This window comes from Notolepis coatsorum, assembly GCF_963971535.1.
Source record: "Notolepis coatsorum genome assembly, chromosome: 12".
NCBI classification, from domain to species: domain Eukaryota; kingdom Metazoa; phylum Chordata; class Actinopteri; order Aulopiformes; family Paralepididae; genus Notolepis; species Notolepis coatsorum.
This window is the reverse complement of record NC_140176.1, coordinates 130,579,660-130,601,766: the sequence shown is the minus strand read 5'-3', so window position 1 is coordinate 130,601,766 and position 22,107 is coordinate 130,579,660. Positions and strand designations below refer to the sequence as shown.

Here is a 22,107-nt window from a genome sequence, read left to right as displayed (position 1 = left end):
TTAACATCTAGATCTGCATGGGGGGGGGTCAGATATTAGAGACTGTTTAACATCTAGATCTACATGGGGGGGGGGGAGTCAGATATTAGAGACTGTTTAACATCTAGATCTACATGGGGGGGGGGTCAGATATTAGAGACTGTTTAACATCTAGATCTACATGGGGGGGGGGTCAGATATTAGAGACTGTTTAACATCTAGATCTACATGGGGGGGGTCAGGTATTAGGGACATTTAACATCTAGATCTGCATGGGGGGGGGTCAGATATTAGGGACTGTTTAACATCTAGATCTACATGGGGGGGGGGTCAGATATTAGGGACTGTTTACCTAGGTAACAAACTGGTTGCCATGTTGGAAGCAGTGTTAATTTAGTCAATGAAAATTATATGGTCGTCAACGAAGATTTTTCCCCTGACAAACGAGACAAGACGTCATGTTAATGGAGATCATGTGACACTAACGTGACTAAATGATTCATGCAATGTCGTTGACTAAATATACATACAGAAACAAGCATTTCATCATAAAGTATTCTGTATTTTGTTGTGACAAATAATAAACAAACTTGAACTTGAAACTTGAACTAAGAACAACAACACAAAATTTTGTTTGCAAAATAAAATCTTGCTAAACGTTTATTCAACTTCACCATCAACACTGTTTAAAATACTTGCTACTTGCTAGCTAACAGGAACTTGTTTGCCGACAGGAAAGTAGCAAACATAATTGTCCATGCGGAACCCTTATCCCCAACACATCGTTCCGTGGGTGAATCATTGTAATGTTCTGGGGTTTTGTGTGTTTTTTTTTTATTTGATTTGATTGATTGACAACAAACATATAACAACATTTGTATTTGCCTTGTCAGGGATAGAACGAAAAGGGCCCTCATTTATCAACAATTCTTAGAAAGTGTTCTATCTTTGTTCTTAAAGGATAACTCCAACATTTTGGGAAATTTGCTTATTTAACATCTTCCCTGGAGTTAGACAAGAAGATGCATACCTTTTTTGTCTCTGTGCGTGCATTTAGCTTTGGGAACAGACGCTCCGTTAGCATAGCTTAGCTTCATCACTGGAAGTGAGGCAGGACAGTACCCTGACGTTCCCTACAGGTTTGTTGATATTCTCATTCCTTCAAAGGATCTGAACCGATTGAAGTTTATAGATACCATGACTTAAAATCCTCTTACCGTGACGATTAAAAGCCTCCCCAATTTAGAAAACAGTAATCCAATGGCTGGTATTGATAATACTACTAACTACTGGACGCTCGGAGCTAACCGGAGCTAACGCAGAACAGGATGTGTAAAGCAAATATAATGACTTCCTTTCTGGGGTTTTCAAAATAAAAGTGCGACGTTTATAGCAGCGGAAAACGTTTATTTTGTACATTATCTAACGTTAACACGAACCTAAAGCTAAATGCACGCACAGAGACAAAAAAGGTATGTATCTTCTTGTCTAACTCCAGGGAAGATGTTAAATAAGCTAATTTCCCATAATGTTGGAGTTATCCTTTAAGCACATCATTTAGAATGTGTGTACGCACAAAAAAACGGGATATATCACACGTGCGTACACAGGTCGTACGCACACCTGTCTTGATAAATATCACTTTGATCCTACAGAGCTCGTGCACTGTTTTACGTATTTGCATATAGCACCGCCCGTAATTAACCATATACGGTAATGGAACACCCCCATGAAATGTGGAAAAGTGGACTAAGCCGAGGGAAGCGTGTTATGGAGAAATACGCAGGCTGACAGACATGTACACGTACGGTGATGTCGGATATGATATCTATTAACTTAAAGACCATATTAACACTTGCCGTGCCACACACAAGAATACTCTGGTTTATTTATAGGTGGTTGAAAGCCACTCACGAGATTTCTCGGAATTATTATAATTTTTTTTTTTTAGCGATCTGAAATCATATTGCATCACCCGAGCCTACCCGAGTATAGCCGAGCGGCGCCGGCGATCATTGTGGAAAAAAGCGCCCCCTGTCGTCTCCCAGATGGCATAAGTGATTTTGGAATGGACTCAATGAAAATGAATGGGGGAAAAAATCCGGTACTCCACATTTTCCAGTCCACTGATCCAGCCGGGGTTACCACAGTTCATTCTGGAACCTCAGAGCCCCGCTGATCATGGAGTTCTACTGTATCGCGTTGGATCCATACACTTATCGATTTTTTCGAATGGTGATCAGGAATTGGAATATACCAGTTGGATACCATCTGATGTCAGGTAAGGACTCTATGTTATCAGTGTTAGGATAATCAGAGTACGTTTGATGAAGTTATAAGCTGTTTCGTGAAATGGGTTCTTTCGGTTTCACTGTAAAAGTCCGAGAGGAAATCAACGGGGCGATTATCCGTGCGCGGCTCGAATGTGCTTGCGTGCACGTATAATATTGATCATCTAGCATTTATTTGAAAACGATTCATAAAAAGGCAGACGAATATCAATGTTGTGGAATATTCCAGTAAAAGACGATTTTCATAGAATGCTCCAGAATGGGCTGTTTTTAATCTGAAAACGGTTGCTTTTCTAAATGCTCTGAAACGGAAACGACGCGATAAAAAAACAATCTGCCTTGACAGCACTGACTGGAAAATAGTCTTTGATAATGCGATGGGCAGATTAGACACATAGCCATAATTTAAAACATAGATTAGGCGATATTAACGTTAACATTGGCGCCGATGGTGGCATTCAGCCGGTAAAAAGGAAAACCCGGCGTGGCGCTCAAAGTGTTAACTAATAAAGACCGTGCTGGAATATGACTGCCTTTTTCCGTTTTGTTCGATTAATACCCCGGGATTAAAGTTCTCCTCAATTTGATTCCAAATCGCGACAGATTTTCCGTCAATTTTCTACCTGCTACATATGATTTGTAGATGCATACAATCTATTTTGATGTCGGTATTGGGTAGCCTATATAAACAATAATACAAGAGCATATACAAGAACAATGAATCTCACTGCCATGTATGATGTAGCCTATACGCCATGTGTAGCCTGCCTATAATATGTGATCAATACAAACTTGCACTTGAATTCCATCATGTCTGTGTGCGGGAGCTCACAAGGCTGTTGTCACAATGTAAATAAGAACATGGGTGGTACAGTAACAGTCTATTGCTCGATCCATCTACAATATCACGATGGACCGTGCCATGTATAGCCTGCCTATGTGATCAATAAAAACGCGAACTTGAATCCCATCATCATATTTATATGTTGTGTGTCTGTCCACTATATTTATTACTTTGTTATTCCCCCCCCCCTATCTATGTAAAGCGACATTGCATGGGTCTCTTGAAAGGCGCTATATAAAATGAAGCTATTATTGTTATTATTATTATTATTATTATTATTATTATTATTATTATTATTATTATTATTATTATTATTATTATTATTATTATTATTATTATTATTATTATTATTATTATTATTATTATTATTATTATTATTATTATTATTATTATTATTATTATTATTATTATTATTATTATTATTATTATTATCACGTCTGTGCGCGGAGCTCACAAAAAAAACTGTCTTTTACTTTCAGTCTCAGTGAAGTTTCAAGTTTCAAGTTTCAAGTTTCTTTAATAGTTGTCATACTGAAGTACAGAATACTTTCATACAAAATGCTTCTTACTGTTACGCTCCAGAGATTGTGCTAGACAAGATAGTATCAAATAACATAGTATAGCATGTAATTTAGAAGAAGAAAATGAGGTCACAGTGTTCGGTATAGACATATGTACAATGTTCGATGCAGAATAGACGTAACTGAGTTACCATATAATATACAATACTATGCAGTGTACTAATGTACAGTACTATATAGTGCAAAGCAGAAATGGGATGAGGTACAATTTAGGTACAATTTACAGTAAGGTGTACGAGTTGTAGTGCAATCCTTCATCAATAAATATAAAGTGTGGGGAGTGGGTGCTACAGTGTGTTTGTTTAAAGTGGGTGTGTGCTATAAAGTGTGTGGAGTGGGTGCTACAGTGTGTTTGTTTAAAGTGAGTGTGTGCGTGTGGATGTGTGTGCTATGTGCGTTTGGTGGTTGTTGTTGTGTAGTGTTCATTGTTCGTTTAGCAGCCTGATGGCCTGGGGATAGAAGCTTCTTCTGAGTCTTTCTGTGCTCGCCTTGAGACTCCGGTATCGCTTGCCTGACCGCAGCAGTTCAAAGAGGCAGTTGTTCGGGTGACTGGAGTCTTTAATGATTCTCTTAGCCGTGCCCTTGCAACGCTTGTTGTAAATGTTCTGGAGGGTGGGGAGCCCCCCTCCAATTGTGCGTTCGGCTGAACGTGTCACTCTTTGTAGTCTGCTTCGGTCTTGTGCAGTGCTATTCCCAAACCAGGAGGTGATGTTGCCAGTCAAGATGCTCTCTATTGTACATGAGTAGAAGTTCTTAAGGATCTTCTGACTGACTTGGAACTTCCTTAGGCGCCTGAGGAAGTACAGGCGTTGTCGTGCCTTCTTCAAAACACTGTCAATGTGTGTGGTCCATGTCAAGTCCTCGGATATGTAGGCTCCGAGGTACTTAAAGCTGTTGACTCTCTCAACCGGTGCCCCGTCGATGCTGAGGGGGCTGTAGTCCTTGACCCCTGACCTCCTGAAGTCCACAATCATCTCTCAACGGAGCGAGGTAATCTATTCTAACCAACAAATTGAAGTAGAAAGCATTTCGTTGTGGCCAATCTTATTTGGAAACATGACACAAAATAATAGTATGTCGCTTTTTATTTGAAACAATATTTAATCGCGTTTGGAGGTGGGTGTTCTGCGTCTGCCCCCCCGTGCCAAACAAGCAAGCCAACCTCTTGTTCGCACGTGAGCCCGTTATAATTACACTACTGTCGCTATTTTACAATGAACTATAATGAATTACGGGTCATACAGAAGTTGAACACGCAGGGGCGGACCTAGCACATTTGGCGCCCTAAGCGAGATTTTTTTTTTTTTTTTTTTTTTATGGCTTTTGCCTCTTCATAGTTCTCTAACGTTAGTCTTTCTTTCCTCAACGCTCAATTCTATAAACACTTGACCGATACCCATCAATGCACAGCGCTCTAGCATGTTCTGACTGTGAACACCTAAAGCTGAGGCTCAGACCGACCGACCGTTTTAGATTTTTGGCTCATTTTCCCTTATGTTAGAATTTTTTTTATGTAAAAATAATGGTTGCCGATATAGAGGGGGCGCCAAAACTGCACATAAAAAAAAATAAAAAAAAATAAAAAAAAATAAAAAAAAATAAAATAAAAATAATTTTTTTTTTTTTTTTTTTTTTTTTTTGGCGTCCCCCTCTGGGTGGCGCTCTAGGCGACCGCCTATATCGCCTGTAGGAAGGTCCGCCCCTGTGACGCCAGTGTTGGAAGTAATGCACGGAAGCTTATTTCCGCGTTGCAGACTGCAATAATTCTACCACCGGGCGCCAGCTACGCATGCTCCGAGCTGTGTGTATATATACGCACAAAGTCAAGCACAAGTTCAATTTGATAAGTCCCACACTTTGCTTAGAAATGATCGTACGCACGGGTTACGCACATATCTGTGCGTACGCAAACGTTGATAAATGAGGGCCTTATTTCCATCGTTGTCCCTGTTGTTACTGGTTGTAAGTGGCACGATGGTATCTGAAGTGCATCGAGCATTCTTAGTGCATATTCTAAAGTGCATTAGTAGTAGTATTCATGTTTAATTAAAAAAAGATATTATAAAAAGCATCATTCATGTTCATTGGTGCATTAAAAGCACAAATTATTTTCATCAATAATCTGCATAGAGACATTCCTCATCGTTCAACAGAGGTTCAGCACATGATACAGTCGCACCAACATCACAGTGGCAGGTTGTTAAACAGCGGCTCCCTTCTCTTGGATCTGAACCCTGCAGCACTCTGGGTTTCCTTAATATTGAGTGGTAGTTTGTTCCACTCCACTGCACCTCTATATCTAAATGACATTTGACCCATCTTCCTGTTGTGCTTACAGGGGACTACATTTCTCAGGCTTCCTCTTGTGTTGTGTGTGTGTGCAATCCATTCAAAGTGGTTGTTAAAATATGTTGGGGCTCTCCTGTTTAAAATCTTGTGGACCATCCCTAGCTGTAATTGTTTGGCTCTCGCCTCAACTGGTAGCCAGTGGAGTTGTGAAAATGTAGTCTTCCCTATATGGGTTCTCTAGTGTCGCTCTAGTTGTATGGTCTTAGGGGCACCACTGTTATGCTGGGGGTGTTGTTTCCCCCCAGGAGATATGGGAGGATGGACCGGATGTTACGTTGTTGTTGTGAAGCTAGCGTATTATAGCAGGTAGCTGTGTTGTGTATGAGAAGGGAAGTATTAACTTATAAAACCCCATAACTTCAGAAATGTTCTGATGACTCCGTGATAGTGGGATGTATAAAGGACAACTGGTAGTGGACTTCGTCACATGGTGCAATAAAAACCACCTGCAGCTAAATGTGGCGAAGACCAGGGAACTGGTGGTGGAGCTGGGGAGGAGGAGGAGTGCACCTGTGACCCCCGTTTCCATCAGTGGGGGTCGATGTGGACACTGTTGAGGATTAGAAATACCTCGGTGTGCACATCGACAACAAACTGAACGGGTCAAAACACACAGAGGGGCCAGAGCCGACTCTACTTCCTCAGAAGGCTGAGATCCTTCAATGTCTGTACAAGGATGTTGAGGATGTTCTACGAGTCGGTGGTGGCGGGCGCCTTCTTGTACTTCTTGTGACCTGCTGGGGCAGCGGACTGAGAGCAGGGGACACAAACAGGCTGGATAAGCTGGTCAGGAAGGCCAGTAGCGTGGTTGGGGTGGAGCTGGACTCTCTAGCGGTGGTGGCGGAGAGGAGGAGCCTTGCTAAGCTCTAGGGCCAAGGAGTTCAAAACATTGAATCCCTATTGATTGATTGATTGATTGAACATTTTAATTAACAAATTGCAGAATGGGTACAGTACAGTACGGCTCAATACACACAATTGTTAAGGGGATGCACACGCACACACTCACTTAAACAAACAACACACTGCAGCACCCACTCTCCACACTTTAGATCACACAAACACACTTTATATTTATTGATAAAGGATTTGCACTCCAACTCGTACACCTACTGTAAATTGTACCTAAATTGCACCTCATCCTATTTCTGCCATATAGTATTGTATATTAGTACACTACACAGTATTGTATATTATATGGTAACTCAGTTACGTCTATTCTGCATCGAACATTGTACATATGTCTATACTGAACACTGTGACCTCATTTTTTTTACTTCTAATTTACATGCTATACTATGTTATTTTATTTCATACTTATCTTGTCTTGCACAGTCTCTGGAGCGTAACAGTAAGAAGCATTTTGTATAAAAGTATTCTGTACTTCTGTATGACAACTATTAAAGAAACTTGAAGGAACTTGAAACTTGATGCAGACCAGAGAAAGACTTTCGTCTTGTTTACATCAGGGTCCCCCCCTATTATAATAATGAGTTGAAATGAATTAATACAAATCTGATCCAATCAGATAGGGATTACAAGTGTTTAACTCCTGGGCCCAGGCCCCTCCCACCCACTATACACAGACTTGGCTGACAGGAGGAGCATGTTCAGTGCTAGGCTCACACTACCTGTGACAGTTACCATCTTCCTGGACTCTTACTTTTTAAACAGCACTGTGCATTATTACACCTACTGTAGACTTCAGTATATTTTTACTGTATTTATTTACTGTATATTTTATTCTATTTTTATTCTATTTTATTCTATTCTTATTCTTAGGCAATTTGTTTTGTCATTCTTATTCGTGACTTTGTTCGGTCTAAATGTTTAATGTTGAGCGATTTGCACTGTCAAAATTCCCTCGGGACAATAAAAGTATTTCTATTCTATTCGATATTGAGCTGGAAATAAAGCACCATACAGAAAAGGAAACTCTCCTCTTTCCTCCCTACATTACTGCATGACGGATCGCTACATTATGTTGATCCACCACAATAGAACACATTAAATAGCTTACATAAGTCTAACCAGCTAGCACTAACGTTAGCTTTTTTAGCTCACGCCAACTTATGAGGCTGTAACTGAGTGGCGAGACTAAACAAAAAAGACGAATAAACGAAAATGCTCAGACCTGTAGTTGACTAAAACTTGACTAAACGAAAAATAGATAAAGGTGGCTAAATATGATGAGAATGAAAAAGAGCATTTGACACATGACGAAGACGAACTTTTTAATTCTAAATAGCTGACGAAATTAACACTGGTTGGAAGAGACGAGTGTTGCTATGGAAAATTAAAACCTTCATTCACAGCTGTGGAGGGAGTAAGATAGGGAAAATCAGAAGATGAATATATCCAAATAGAATGCCTTGGTGTCACAGCCACAGAAATTAGACGTATTCTTTGTCTTCTTCCAACATGGCAGCACACAACGATGGTAAACACTGTCCATATTTACATTTCGTAATTTAGCTGACACGTTCATCCTAAGTGGCTTTCAATTGTGCACAACAAAGCCAGCAGAAAGATACACTCCTGGCACAACAATACGTACTAATGTTTTGGTCCAAACATTAATCAGGTAGTGAATTGTTTTGCCAGCCTGTGTATACATCTGTCTGTCCTTCTCTCTCAGATGCGTGTGTTTAAGCTGGCTAAGTCCTGGCCCACCCTCAACATGTTGATAAAGATCATCGGGAACTCGGTGGGTGCGCTGGGCAACCTGACGCTGGTCCTGGCCATCATCGTCTTCATCTTCGCCGTGGTGGGCATGCAGCTGTTTGGGAAGAGCTACAAGGAGTGTGTGTGCAGGATCTCTGCGGACTGTGAGCTGCCACGCTGGCACATGTACGACTTCTTCCACGCCTTCCTCATCATCTTCAGGGTGCTGTGTGGGGAGTGGATCGAGAGCATGTGGGACTGCATGGAGGTGGCGGACCCCACCATGTGCCTCATCGTCTTCATGATGGTGATGGTGATCGGGAATCTAGTGGTGAGTACAGACGGGAAACAAACTAACCCATTAGTTAACCAACCAACTAGGTAACCAACTACCTAGTAAATGAACTAACTAACCAACTAACTCACAGACTAGTTAACTAACAGTGCAAATTAATTGGGATTAATTATCATGATGGTGAAAATAAATCTATCTATCTATCTACTGTAATACTAATATATATATTTTTTTATGTTTATATGTTTACTAGTAGTACTAATTATCTAGTATGCCTAAATGTGTCTGACTTATTTAAGTGAGTTTTAACATATCAGATTAAACCGAATATATATATTTACTAATTGATATATATTGCATAATATTTGTATATCGTCTGATATCCCCCGTGTATTCTTTGTACATATACACGGAATATCCCTTTACCTAGTACAGACCATAATATTTCGTTCTCCTATTGGACAGCGGTCCCTTAGGCGCCACTGCCATACCCCCAAGGTCTAGTTCAAAGTCACCGCCAAAGACATGCCTGGACATGAACGGCTCTGCGCAAGAACACGAGACAGGAATAAGGCTGGTACTAGTTTGTTCACCTAACGTATAAATATGGCGCAGGTGAATACAGAAGTAGTTCGAGTTACCCAAGTGAAGCCTCACCCACGATACAACGTGCGGTGAAGTAGGGCCTGTTTGGCCCCAAATAGAGCATTGAGACCGCGTGCGAATTGATAGCTGAAGTATCAGAGTTTAACGCTGTACCGTCGAGTTCGACCTATTCTATTAATTCAGTAATAGTCTATTTATGTATAGTGTATCGTGCGGCTACCGTTCTACAGTGACCAGCATTACCAACGTTTCCTCGTACCAGCTAGTGTGCTTATCCAGGCTGGGCAGCTTAACCTGGCGCCTTTATCCGAGGAGCCCTAGACGAGGACCGTGTGGACATGTACACTGGATAACCTACCCGACGACTACATAGCCCTTTTCGGCTGGATTATATTTGCTTTGGTCCTGTAGCTGATGGAGCGGAGAATCGTCTACACCCACAATTGTGTGGGATTTACCCTGTGAGGAGCAACGTCGAGCCCGCCTCTAAGACGCCTGAGGCTGGCTAGCTTTCTTCCATGCGGAGCTGCATGCCGGAGAATAGCTGTTATTCGTCTGCGGATCAAGAGATTATTGCACTGTCTCCTGTACCTGGAGTCTCCCTATTCTTCGTTGACCCAGACTTTGCTACCGACAAATCGTCTCCCCTTGCTGGCCTACAACCGGAGGGACCCTACTAGTATCTCCCGCTGCCCTACTAGTGTACCATAGATATAATTCCTAGGATACAGGTGGTATTCATTATCTCCTGCGTAATATTATAATGGACTTACGCTCTTGACTTACTCACGCACATTCTTCGCCTTACAAGCGCGACTCTAAGTAAAGTAATGTAATCTACTATTATTGCTGCTAATAAATATTATTCTAACCAAGATTTGTGTGGAAACGTGTCATTGTGGAAGTGTTCATCTCATATACCTGTGTACTGTATGGCCATTAGTAATGTACATAAGACAGTAGTGGTTTAATGATACCATACTTATTTAATACAGTCAGGGAATTGTACCCCTCAGTTACAATTGGTCCTTCGAGCCGGAGGGTAACTAGCGTAATATTAATATAATATTAATATTGACATGGCCAATGATGAACACTCCACAAACGGTTCTCCTAAAATAGATCGCCCGCAGCGCAGGTGGCAGCCACCTCATTACCTAGAGGACTACGCTGCCAGTCTACTACCTAGCTTTCTACAGACGTTAAACGCGGAAAAAGCGGATAGTAAAAGTATGTCAAACCCTACCGACCAGGCGACCCCGCCAGTAGAGACCCTAGTGGGTTCTAACGTAACTGACCAAGCTCACGGGGGGGGACCAGGAGGGACCTGACATGACTTTACCCCCCGCCAACGTCGACGAGGTAGTCCCCGGAGAGCTCCAGGATAAAGAAAGCCCTCCAGGGACGGAACCCGACCCACCACAAGAAGAGACGCGCACCCCGGAGATAGACCTCCTCGGTACGCGACAGGAGAACGGATCTCCAACGAGTACTACCAGAAGCCGATCACCTCTACCAGTGTCTTCCCCCAGCGAGGCGGACAAGATGCTGGCGCAGGCCTTTATCGCCACCCTGGCAGCCTCAACCGAACGCGATCGACTCCAAGCACAGATGCTTAGCGAGCGCGAACATTCTTCCATGGAACAAGAACGCTTCCACGCGAAACTCCAAGCGCAAGCCCTTAGTGAACGCGAACACTCTGCGACCGAGCGAGAGCGCTTCCAGGCGCAGCAACGGAGTGACGAAGACCGCATACGCCTAGAGACTAGACGCCTCCAGACGGAAGAGAATATGGAAAGAGACCGCGCCGAAGCCCAGCGCGCCGCCGCTGGTGCCCAACGCGAAGCAGAGCACGACCTCGCTCACACCAAGCGCGAAGCCGAGCGCGACCGATTACAAGCGCAGATAATGGAGCAACTGATTGCCAGGGTAACCCCCCCTCCCTCCGCACGGGGCTCCAGGGCCTCGTCAAGACAAGGGTCTAGGGCACCCTCCCCTACCCGATCAAGCGACCCTGAGCCCGGCCAACAGAGAGAGCCTATACCCCTCTCCGAACCCCTTCCCCGATCGGTCCAAGCGAGACCCAGCAACAGGGAAGAACCGGCCTATGCCGCGGAGAGACTAAATAGACGACTACAGGATCTAGATGACCTGGCAGAGGAAGAAGAAGAGGGAGAGGAGGAGAGTCAAGCCCAACAGCATCATCGTACTCAACAGGACCAGGAGGTCCAGTACAGCCCAGACTTTACCCCCGCGGCTCTGCGCTACAGACCCCCGACTCAATTCACGGGTGAGCTTGACGCACAACCAGCCCCGAGGAACAGCACCTGGTTACGCGGGCCTTGGTACCCGACAGGTACCAGCCCACCACGACAAGTAAGAGGAGACTCGCCTAGGAGGCCTCTCCTCCAACGCTCACCGATGTGCCAGCCATCCATGGCATCGTACCTTGGCACACCGACGTTCCCGGACTTCACACACGAGAACAGAGCACAGTACACAGAGCTACGAATGTGCTTAGAGACAATGATGTCCGATGTAACAGATGAACCGTACAAGTATGCTATCCTACTCAAGCACCTGAAGGTGCCCAGAGCGCACAATAAAGCGCTGGCATATTCCACCTCTACTACCCCATACACCGCGGCTCTAGCAGCCCTCGACCAACGTTATGGACGCATATGGGACTACGTAATACAAGAGATAAGGAATATTGACCGTCTACCCCCAGCAACAGACAATCGCTCATTAGATGACCTGTCTATCAAGGTACAATCCCTGGTAGGGATGCTGGGGGCACAAAAGGAAAAGGGTATGCACGAACTGTACGCGAACTCTAATGTTGAGAGGATTTTAGAGAAGCTTCCGCCCGCCCGACAAGAGCGCTTCAGGCGGCAAAGAGACCACCGTGATCCTAACGGTCCCGAGCCATCCCTCCTAGACCTAGCCGACTTCCTGGCGAGAGAAGTCAACAGCCTACGATTGGATACGTTCGTGCGGAGCACGCCAAGCTCCAGAGAGGGACCTAGGAGAGCAAATGATGGCCGCAGGCTGGTGACCGTCATGCACCAAGCCGAATCAGTACCGAGCAACAAGAACCACAGTACCCCCTCGATGAAAGAGAAGTGGAAGATTGTATGCCCGTACTGCGAAAGAAACACTGGCTGTCACACTGTGACACGTTCAAGAAGATGACCGCCGACGAGGTGAGTCAATGGATAAAGTCCAACCGACGCTGTTACCGATGTGCGCGCAGTCACATGGCAGCCGAGTGCCGCTTAAAGAAGAGGTGTAGTCGGTGTGACGGAGCCCACTTGGACGTCCTACATGACAGTAACAGAAGAAAGCCTGCACCCTCAAGCAGCACAAAGGCAAGTGTTATGTACATTGACCCCGCCAGCAGCGGGGGCGCCCGGGTGCTCTTGAAGGTGGTCCACGTAACACTGAGTTACCAAGACAAGGTCATGGACACCTACGCCGTCCTTGACGACGGGTCAGAGAAGACCCTTCTCCTCGCGTCCGCTGCGGCCCAGCTGGGGCTGCGCGGGAGCGAAGAAACGATGACGATTCGGACAATAAGAAGAGACCTGAAGACGATCAAGGGCAAGAATGTCTCCTTCACTATCGCAGCAAGCGGGCAGCCAGAGAGACGGTATAGGATCACTAACGCTTTCACCAGCCAAGACATAGGCCTGTCGCAGTACACCTACCCCATCGCCAAACTGATGGATAAATATGTGCACCTGCGTCAACTACCTATACCGCTCATAGACGGTGCCACCCCGACCCTGCTGATAGGATCCGACCATGCACACCTCATCGTCCCGATGGACCGGGTCCACACTGGGCCCAGAGGCTGTCCAGCAGCAGTCGAGACCCGCCTAGGATGGACACTACAAGGCCCCCTCTCTAGGTCTCCTAACCGAACAGCAGCCACTCGCTGCCTCCACTCCAGAGTGACAGAAGAAGACACCACCCTCCTACAGCACGTCGAGAGGCTATGGACACTAGAGACAATGCCCTTTAAGAACGAAAAGAAACACATTCGTTCCAAGGAAGACATTTATGCCATAGCCCTCCTCGAGCGGGGGACAAAGAGAGTCAAAGTCAACGGAGTGATGAGATACGCAACTCCACTCCTGAGGCGAGAGGGTATGCCTACCTTCCACGCCACAAAAGAAGCGACGGAGCGGTATCTATTGAACACAGAGCGGCGCCTAGCCAGAGACCCCGCTCAAGCTACTGTGTACCGCGCTGAGATTGACAAGCTAATCACAGCGGGACACATAAAGAAAATTGACATTAAAGAGGCCGATCAGACGACCGAATCATGGTACGTGCCGCACCACAAAGTCCACCACAACGGCAAGGATCGTATTGTGTTTAACTGCAGCTACCAGATCGGATCACAAAATCTGAATAAAGAGCTCTTGCCCGGCCCAACACTCGGCCCCTCTCTACTAGGCGTGTTGCTACGTTTCCGCCAAGACAAGGTGGCCATCAGCGGCGACATCAAAGGGATGTTCCTGCAGGTGCGACTAGTGGAAGAGGACAAGCCCCTGCTGCGGTTCTTATGGAGAGAGAGGATTGGGGATGAGCAACCAGCCATCTATCAGTGGGAAGTCCTCCCTTTCGGAACCACATGCAGCCCATGCTGTGCTACGTTCGCACTGCAAAAACACGTCGCAGAAGACCCAGCAGCTGATGAAGATGTCCGACAAAGTGTAGGAAATAGTTTCTACCTGGACAACTGTCTGCAAAGCGTCTCGACGCCAGAAGAAGCCGAGGCCCTCCTACTCAAGCTCCGCGCCTCCCTGATCAAAGGCGGCTTTGATCTCCGGCAGTGGGCCAGCAGCGACCCTCAAGTATTGCGCAGCCTCTCCCCAGAGGACAAGGCAGCAAGCAGCGAGACCTGGATGGCGACCATCCCAGGAGAAGCCCAAGAAATGACATTAGGACTAGTCTGGCGCTTCAAAACAGACTCGCTCCATTATAAACACACACCCCTGACCAAGGAGCAGGGAAGGTCGACTTCACTACCGACCACAAGACGGAGTGTATACAGAACACTCGCCAGACAATATGACCCGTTGGGATGTATTCTACCTTACACCACCAGGGCAAAGATGATTGTAAGAGCGTTATGGGACAAGGACCAGGGCTGGGACGACCCCATACCCGAACACCTTGCCTCCACATGGAGAGAGTGGGAGACAGAACTCAGCTCGCTCCCAGGTGTCAACATACGCCGCAGCTACTTCCCACCCACAGTGAGGCCGGAGACGTGCCAGATGGACCTGCACGTCTTCAGCGACGCCTCCGAAGTAGCCTACGGTTCGGTGGCCTACTTGCGGGCCCGAGAGGAGGGAGGAGAAATACATACTGCCTTCATCCTGGCTCGCTCAAGAATAGCCCCCCGCAAGCAACAATCTATCCCACGTCTAGAGCTCTGCGCAGCCCTAGCAGGAGCGCAACTCGCCACGTTAATCCAACGTGAACTCACCATCCCGGTGCAAAGAACAATCCTGTGGTCAGACTCCATGACCGTACTCACATGGATCCAGTCCGATTCGTGTAGATACAAGGTCTTCGTGGGAGTCAGAATCACAGAGATCCAAGATTTAACAGAAGCAGCATGCTGGAGGTATGTGGACACAAAACAGAACCCAGCTGACGTCATCACACGGGGAATGTCCCTGGATGACCTCACCCGTCACAATCTATATAGTGACGGGCCCGAGTTCCTCAAGCTCCCGGAAGAAGAGTGGCCTACACCCACCCCACGGGAGGCGAGTGAAGAGGAGGCAGAGAAGAAGAAATCTATGTTCTGTGGGTTGACACACACACTCGTCCCCACAGATCCCAACATAGACGACTGCCTCACCCTTGAGAGTGCGCAGCTAAAGACATTCCTGTGGCACCACCCAGAGGTTCAGCCCACTACTGACATTACTGCAGCTAACTACGAAGAAGCAGAACTCCTTCTGCTACAGCGAGCCCAGAGAGACTCGTTCCCCGACGAGCTAGACTGTCTGCAGGGATCAAAGCCAGTCCCGTCAGACAGCAGACTGCTCCACTTAGCCCCTGAGAGCGACGCCCATAATCTCATCAGAGTGGGTGGTCGTCTGAGGAGAGCCCCAGACTTACCGGATGACGTCAAGTACCCGATAGTCTTAAACAGCCGACACAAGGTCACAGAGCTCATCATAAAGAAATACGACGAGGACGTGCACCACGCCGGGGCAGAGAGAGTCTTCGCGGAGATCAGACGTCGTTATTGGATACTGCAAGGAAGAGAAGCAGTACGACGCTTCCAGCGGACCTGTCTAGACTGTCGTAAATGGCGAGCACAGCCCAGTATACCCCGGATGGCTGACCTACCCCCCTGTCGCCTCCGACTCGGCGACAAGCCTTTTCACTCCACCTGTATGGACTGTTTCGGCCCGCTGTATGTAAAGAAAGGAAGAGGGACAGAGAATCGGTGGGGTATTGTATTCAAATGCATGACCACCCGAGCGATACACATAGAACTCCTTCCAACCATGAGTACGGACTCATTCCTTATGGCCTTCCGGAGATTCACATCGCGGAAAGGAAAACCGTCTATATTATTGTCTGATCACGGGACAAACTTCAAAGGCGGAGAAAGAGAGCTGAGAGAGAGCTTCCAAGCTATGGGCCCAAAACTTAAGACCCACCTCGCTCCATCTCAGATTGATTTCCAGTTTAACCCCCCGAATGCACCTCACTTCGGTGGAACTTGGGAACGAGAAGTACGTTCAATAAAGACAGCCCTGTACGCCGTGCTTGGGGCCCAGACCGTGGCGGAAGAAGTCCTCACGACAGTCCTCACGGAGATCGAGGGAGTATTGAACTCAAAGCCCCTCGGTTACGTCTCAAGTGATGTAGCAGATGTCGACCCAGTCACCCCCAACACTCTCTTGATGGTGCGGCTGGACCCCGCGCTACCACAGACAGTGTACAGGCCTGAAGAAGCGAACGGCCGAAGAATGTGGAGGTACAGTCAAGTATTGGCTGACAAGTTTTGGAACAGTTTCCTCCTCCACTATCTACCGTCTCTACAGACCCGCCAGAAATGGGTGAAAGAAAGAGACAATTTGACAGAAGGAACAGTCGTCATGATTATCGACCAGTCACTACCCCGAGCTATGTGGCCGGCCGGCCGCGTAAGCAAAGTGATCACTGGTGCCGACGGAAAGGTCAGAGCGGCAGAAGTGCTCGTCCAAGGGCGGACATATACCAGACCCGTGGCAAGGCTGATAGAGTTGCCAAGGCTCCCCGACACTTTTGATGACGACCATGACCCCCTGACTTTGTGAACTGCCCTACCCTCACAACGGACATTGAGTAGTGGACAGTGCGGTTAATCTGTCTCTGCTTATCTAATTAGGTGGGACTAATTAGGAGGCGGCTGTTACGAAGGATCAGATTAAACCGAATATATATATTTACTAATTGATATATATTGCATAATATTTGTATATCGTCTGATATCCCCCGTGTATTCTTTGTACATATACACGGAATATCCCTTTACCTAGTACAGACCATAATATTTCGTTCTCCTATTGGACAGCGGTCCCTTAGGCGCCACTGCCATACCCCCAAGGTCTAGTTCAAAGTCACCGCCAAAGACATGCCTGGACATGAACGGCTCTGCGCAAGAATACGAGACAGGAATAAGGCTGGTACTAGTTTGTTCACCTAACGTATAAATATGGCGCAGGTGAATACAGAAGTAGTTTGAGTTACCCAAGTGAAGCCTCACCCACGATACAACGTGCGGTGAAGTAGGGCCTGTTTGGCCCCAAATAGAGCATTGAGACCGCGTGCGAATTGATAGCTGAAGTATCAGAGTTTAACGCTGTACCGTCGAGTTCGACCTATTCTATTAATTCAGTAATAGTCTATTTATGTATAGTGTATCGTGCGGCTACCGTTCTACAGTGACCAGCATTACCAACGTTTCCTCGTACCAGCTAGTGTGCTTATCCAGGCTGGGCAGCTTAACCTGGCGCCTTCATCCGAGGAGCCCTAGACGAGGACCGTGTGGACATGTACACTGGATAACCTACCCGACGACTACATAGCCCTTTTCGGCTGGATTATATTTGCTTTGGTCCTGTAGCTGATGGAGCGGAGAATCGTCTACACCCACAATTGTGTGGGATTTACCCTGTGAGGAGCAACGTCGAGCCCGCCTCTAAGACGCCTGAGGCTGGCTAGCTTTCTTCCATGCGGAGCTGCATGCCGGAGAATAGCTGTTATTCGTCTGCGGATCAAGAGATTATTGCACTGTCTCCTGTACCTGGAGTCTCCCTATTCTTCGTTGACCCAGACTTTGCTACCACAAATCCTCTCCCCTTGCTGGCCTACAACCGGAGGGACCCTACTAGTATCTCCCGCTGCCCTACTAGTGTACCATAGATATAATTCCTAGGATACAGGTGGTATTCATTATCTCCTGCGTAATATTATAATGGACTTACGCTCTTGACTTACTCACGCACATTCTTCGCCTTACAAGCGCGACTCTAAGTAAAGTAATGTAATCTACTATTATTGCTGCTAATAAATATTATTCTAACCAAGATTTGTGTGGAACCGTGTCATTGTGGAAGTGTTCATCTCATATACCTGTGTACTGTATGGCCAGTAGTAATGTACATAAGACAGTAGTGGTTTAATGATACCATACTTATTTAATACAGTCAGGGAATTGTACCCCTCAGTTACAGTAATGATATCATAAGCTAGTAATAATAATAATAATAATAATAATAATAATAATAATAATAATAATAATGACCTGTTTGCAGGTGTTGAACCTGTTCTTGGCGTTGTTGTTGAGTTCGTTCAGCGGAGACAACTTGGCCGCTCCTGAGGAGGAAGGGGAGATGAATAACCTCCAGATCGCCATGGCCAGGATCACGCTGGGCGTAGACTGGCTGAAAGCCTGGATACTGAGCCGGCTGACTGGAGCCAAGGGCAAGGGCTCTTCTGCCACAGACCACACAGAGACTGGTAGAAACCTGAACCCAGTGCACACTGCTATATACTAACCTAACCTAACCTAATCCTAGCATAACCCTAACCATAACCTAACCATAACCATACTACAATCATATCATAACCCTAAACCATAGCACACTACTACTATATACTACCCTAACCTAACCATAACCATACCATATTCCAGGGCCGGATTAACGACCGGGCCGTTTGGGCCGCGGCCCGTGGGCCTCTAGTGACGAGGGCACCTCCAAAGAATTAGTTTGTACTTTTTATTTAAAAAAAAAAATTTGTTCTCTTATTTTGGAGATTGATGTCATACTGTGACACTGAAATGAAAAAATATTTCATCAACTAAAATATTTAGTCAACAAAAATATTTCATCAACTAAAATATACAGTACGTCACACCCCGCGCCTCTCCCTGCCGTCTGCAAGTGGCTAATCTTGAGTTTCTGACCCCCCAGTAAGCTAACCATGGATAAATCCAAAAAAAGGAATGTCTGAGGGAAATAGAGGGTTTAATTCAGCGTGGACAGATTAATTTGCTTTCACGACTAGCGTAGCCTATGCCTGATATGTGGTGCAAAATTTGCGAACAATGAAAAATTTACTTTTTATTTTATAGATTTTCCACAAATAAGGGAAGGACTCAAATAGAGCTGCATAGTTCAGGGTTTTATTTCAAAGTAGGTCTACAGATGCCAGTGTTTTTTCTCCTTTTCTGTGTTTTATTTCAAAGTAGTCTACACATGGTAGTCTTTTTTTAAAGTGGACTACTTTTTATTTTATAAATGTTCCACAAATAAGGGAAGGACTCAAATATACCCTGAATAGTTCAGGGTTTTATTTAAAAGTCGGTTTACAGACACCAGTGTTTTGTCTCCTCTTCTGTGTTTTATAAAAAAATAGGTCTACACACTACACAGCCAGTCTTTTTTCTCCTCTTCATAAGAGTTTGAGGTTTTCCTTTGTTATAACAGGTAAAAACAGCAATAAAAAGTCAAAACTTTTCTTTTTGTTGCTTTATAATTCCATTAATGCAATAAGTATAAAGTATAATAAATCGCAAATTACTTTGGGTATGCAATTGTCAGGCGTTTTATTTTAAATGTGAGGTATGCTTGGGGATATATAAAACATTATACACTGTGTTAGCTTCATTTTAAGGGTAAATAGGTTGTGCGGCTCCCTGAGCATTTTATTTTGTGGGAGGGGGGAAAAGTGTCTCTTTTGATAGTAAAGGTTGCTGACCCCTGGACTAGACGTATAGGGAGGGTTAGTTCCTAACTAAACTAGACAGATTAAACTAAGGGTCAGTCCCCGACCAGGTGAGATCAGGGTAGGTTGAAGGAGAGAGAGAAAAGATGGGTCTTCAGCGAGGATTTAAAAGCTTCGACAGAGCAGGCGCTCTGGGATTTTCCTAGGAATTGATAGAAGCCCCGCATTTTGTGAGTGCAGAGCACGAGCGGGCGAGTATCGTGAGATGAGATCGGATAGATAGAGCGGTGCGAGCCCATTTAAAACTTTGTAAGTGAGGAGTAGCACTTTAAAGTCATCAAAATCAGTGTAGGGTGGACAAGACTGGTGTGATATGATAAAATCTTCTAGTTTTAGTTAGTATCCGTGCAGCCGCATTTTGCACGAGTTGAAGATTTTTGATGCTTTAATTAGGTACGCCTGAAAAAAGTATGTTACAGTAGTCTAGACGTGATGAGACAAATGCATGAATTAGGGTTTCAGCGTCAGCCAGAGTTAAAATTGTTTTGCGACATCCACTTTTTAATCACGCAGGCCTCATGATTTTGTAATTGGGAGGAATCGTTTGGTTTAATAGGTCTGTATAATTGGGTGTCATCAGCATAAAAATGAAAGTGAATGCCAAATGTGCATATGATATTGCCGAGGGGTAGCATATAAATGGAATAGCAAAGGGCCCAGAACAGAGCCTTGTGGGACACTGCATTGCACTGTGAGGGTTTCAGATGTTAAATCATTATAGACCATGCAGTGTGTTCTATCAGTTAAATCAGTTATCAGTTAAACCAAGAAAGTGCGTGAACCTGAATGCCAACATGATTCTCGAGCCGACCCAGAAGAATGGAATGATCAACAGTGTCAAATGCTGCACTGAGGTCACTCAATAAGAGCACAGAAAGTTGGTTTGAGTCGAGAGAGAGAGAGAGAGAGAGAGAGAGAGAGAGAGAGAGAGAGAGAGAGAGAGAGAGAGAGAGAGAGAGAGAGAGAGAGAGAGAGAGAGAGAGAGAGAGAGAGAGAGAGAGAGAGCAGTAAGTCGTTTGTGACTTTGGTAAGCGCCGTTTCGGTGGAGTGGAAGGTTCTAAAGCCAGATTGAAAAGATTCATGAATATTGTTATTTGATAGATGGACAGTAAATTGTGTTGCGACAATCCGTTCTATTTGGATAGGAACGGAAGATTGGATATAGGTCCGTAGTTTTTCAGGATTAGAGGGTCGAGGTTCGGTTTTTTAAGTAGTGGTTTAATGACGGCTGATTTAAACGCCATGGGCACCACGCCAGTAGACAAGGAGGTGTTGAAGATGTTGAGTAGGGCAGGTTGAGGGTTTAGCCGCACCAACCAATTTAGAGAGGACACTAAGTGAGATGTTTTCAAGGCAGGATGGATTTAAAGGCAGGGGGATCTGAGGGTAATTTCACTCCCTGTTTGTTTGTTTGCCTGGCTGTGATATGAATCAGCAAACCTTAACCATAACCCTTTCCTTCTTGCCTGTGTGTGTGTGTGTGTGTGTGTGTGTGTGTGTGTGTGTGTGTGTGTGTGTGTGTGTGTGTGTGTGTGTGTGTGTGTGTGTGTGTGTGTGTGTGTGTGTGTGTGTGTGTGTGTGTGTGTGTGTGTGTGTGTGTGTGTGTGTGTGTGTGTGTGTGTGTGTGTGTGTGTGTGTGTGTGTGTGTGTGTGTGTGTGTGTGTGTGTGTGTGTAGTGAATGAGGATCAGGATCAGAAGATGGAGTCGCTGGAATTGACCGATATGACCTCAGATACGACCTCAGAAGACCCAGGGTTAGAGGTCAAGGCCCTCAATGGTATCCATGACAAGATGACCAGTAGCTATGGCAACATCCTCTTACTGAAAGTCCCCATGGCGCCAGGCGAGTCAGACTCTGAAACACCTGACGATGATGACAATGATGATGACTGTGATGAAGATGATGAAGATGGGACCTTGGAGGAGAAAGAAGATTCTAAAGTAAGCAGGACTGAAGTACTTTGACTATTTATGGTTAGGGTTAGGAAGTGCTGTTCTGTTGTGTTTTAATGTGCTAATTGTTAGGGTCAGATTCTAAAGTAAACAGGACTGAAGTACTTTGACTATTTAGTTGTGCTCTGCTCTGTGTAGTGTCCTAATGTGTTATGTTGTGTATTGTGCTATATTGTGTATTGATTTAATGCAATGTGTTATGTTGTGTAATATTGTGTATTGTTTTTACA

The 22,107-nt window shown here is 45.4% G+C and overlaps 1 protein-coding gene across 1 annotated transcript in view; it reads left to right on the top strand.

Annotated features, from left to right (window-relative positions):
• LOC311238055 (sodium channel protein type 4 subunit alpha B-like) overlaps positions 1 to 22,107 on the top strand; it is a gene marked incomplete at its 3' end in the record, with an annotated part of 252,987 nt that overhangs the window by 96,558 nt on the left and 134,322 nt on the right. Inside the window, exons 10-12 of the mRNA XM_084326018.1 lie at positions 8,683 to 9,039; positions 18,450 to 18,654; positions 21,669 to 21,865. Of these exons, the coding sequence (XP_084182144.1) occupies positions 8,683 to 9,039; positions 18,450 to 18,654; positions 21,669 to 21,865 (759 nt within the window). The remainder of the gene's footprint in view (positions 1 to 8,682; positions 9,040 to 18,449; positions 18,655 to 21,668; positions 21,866 to 22,107) is intronic.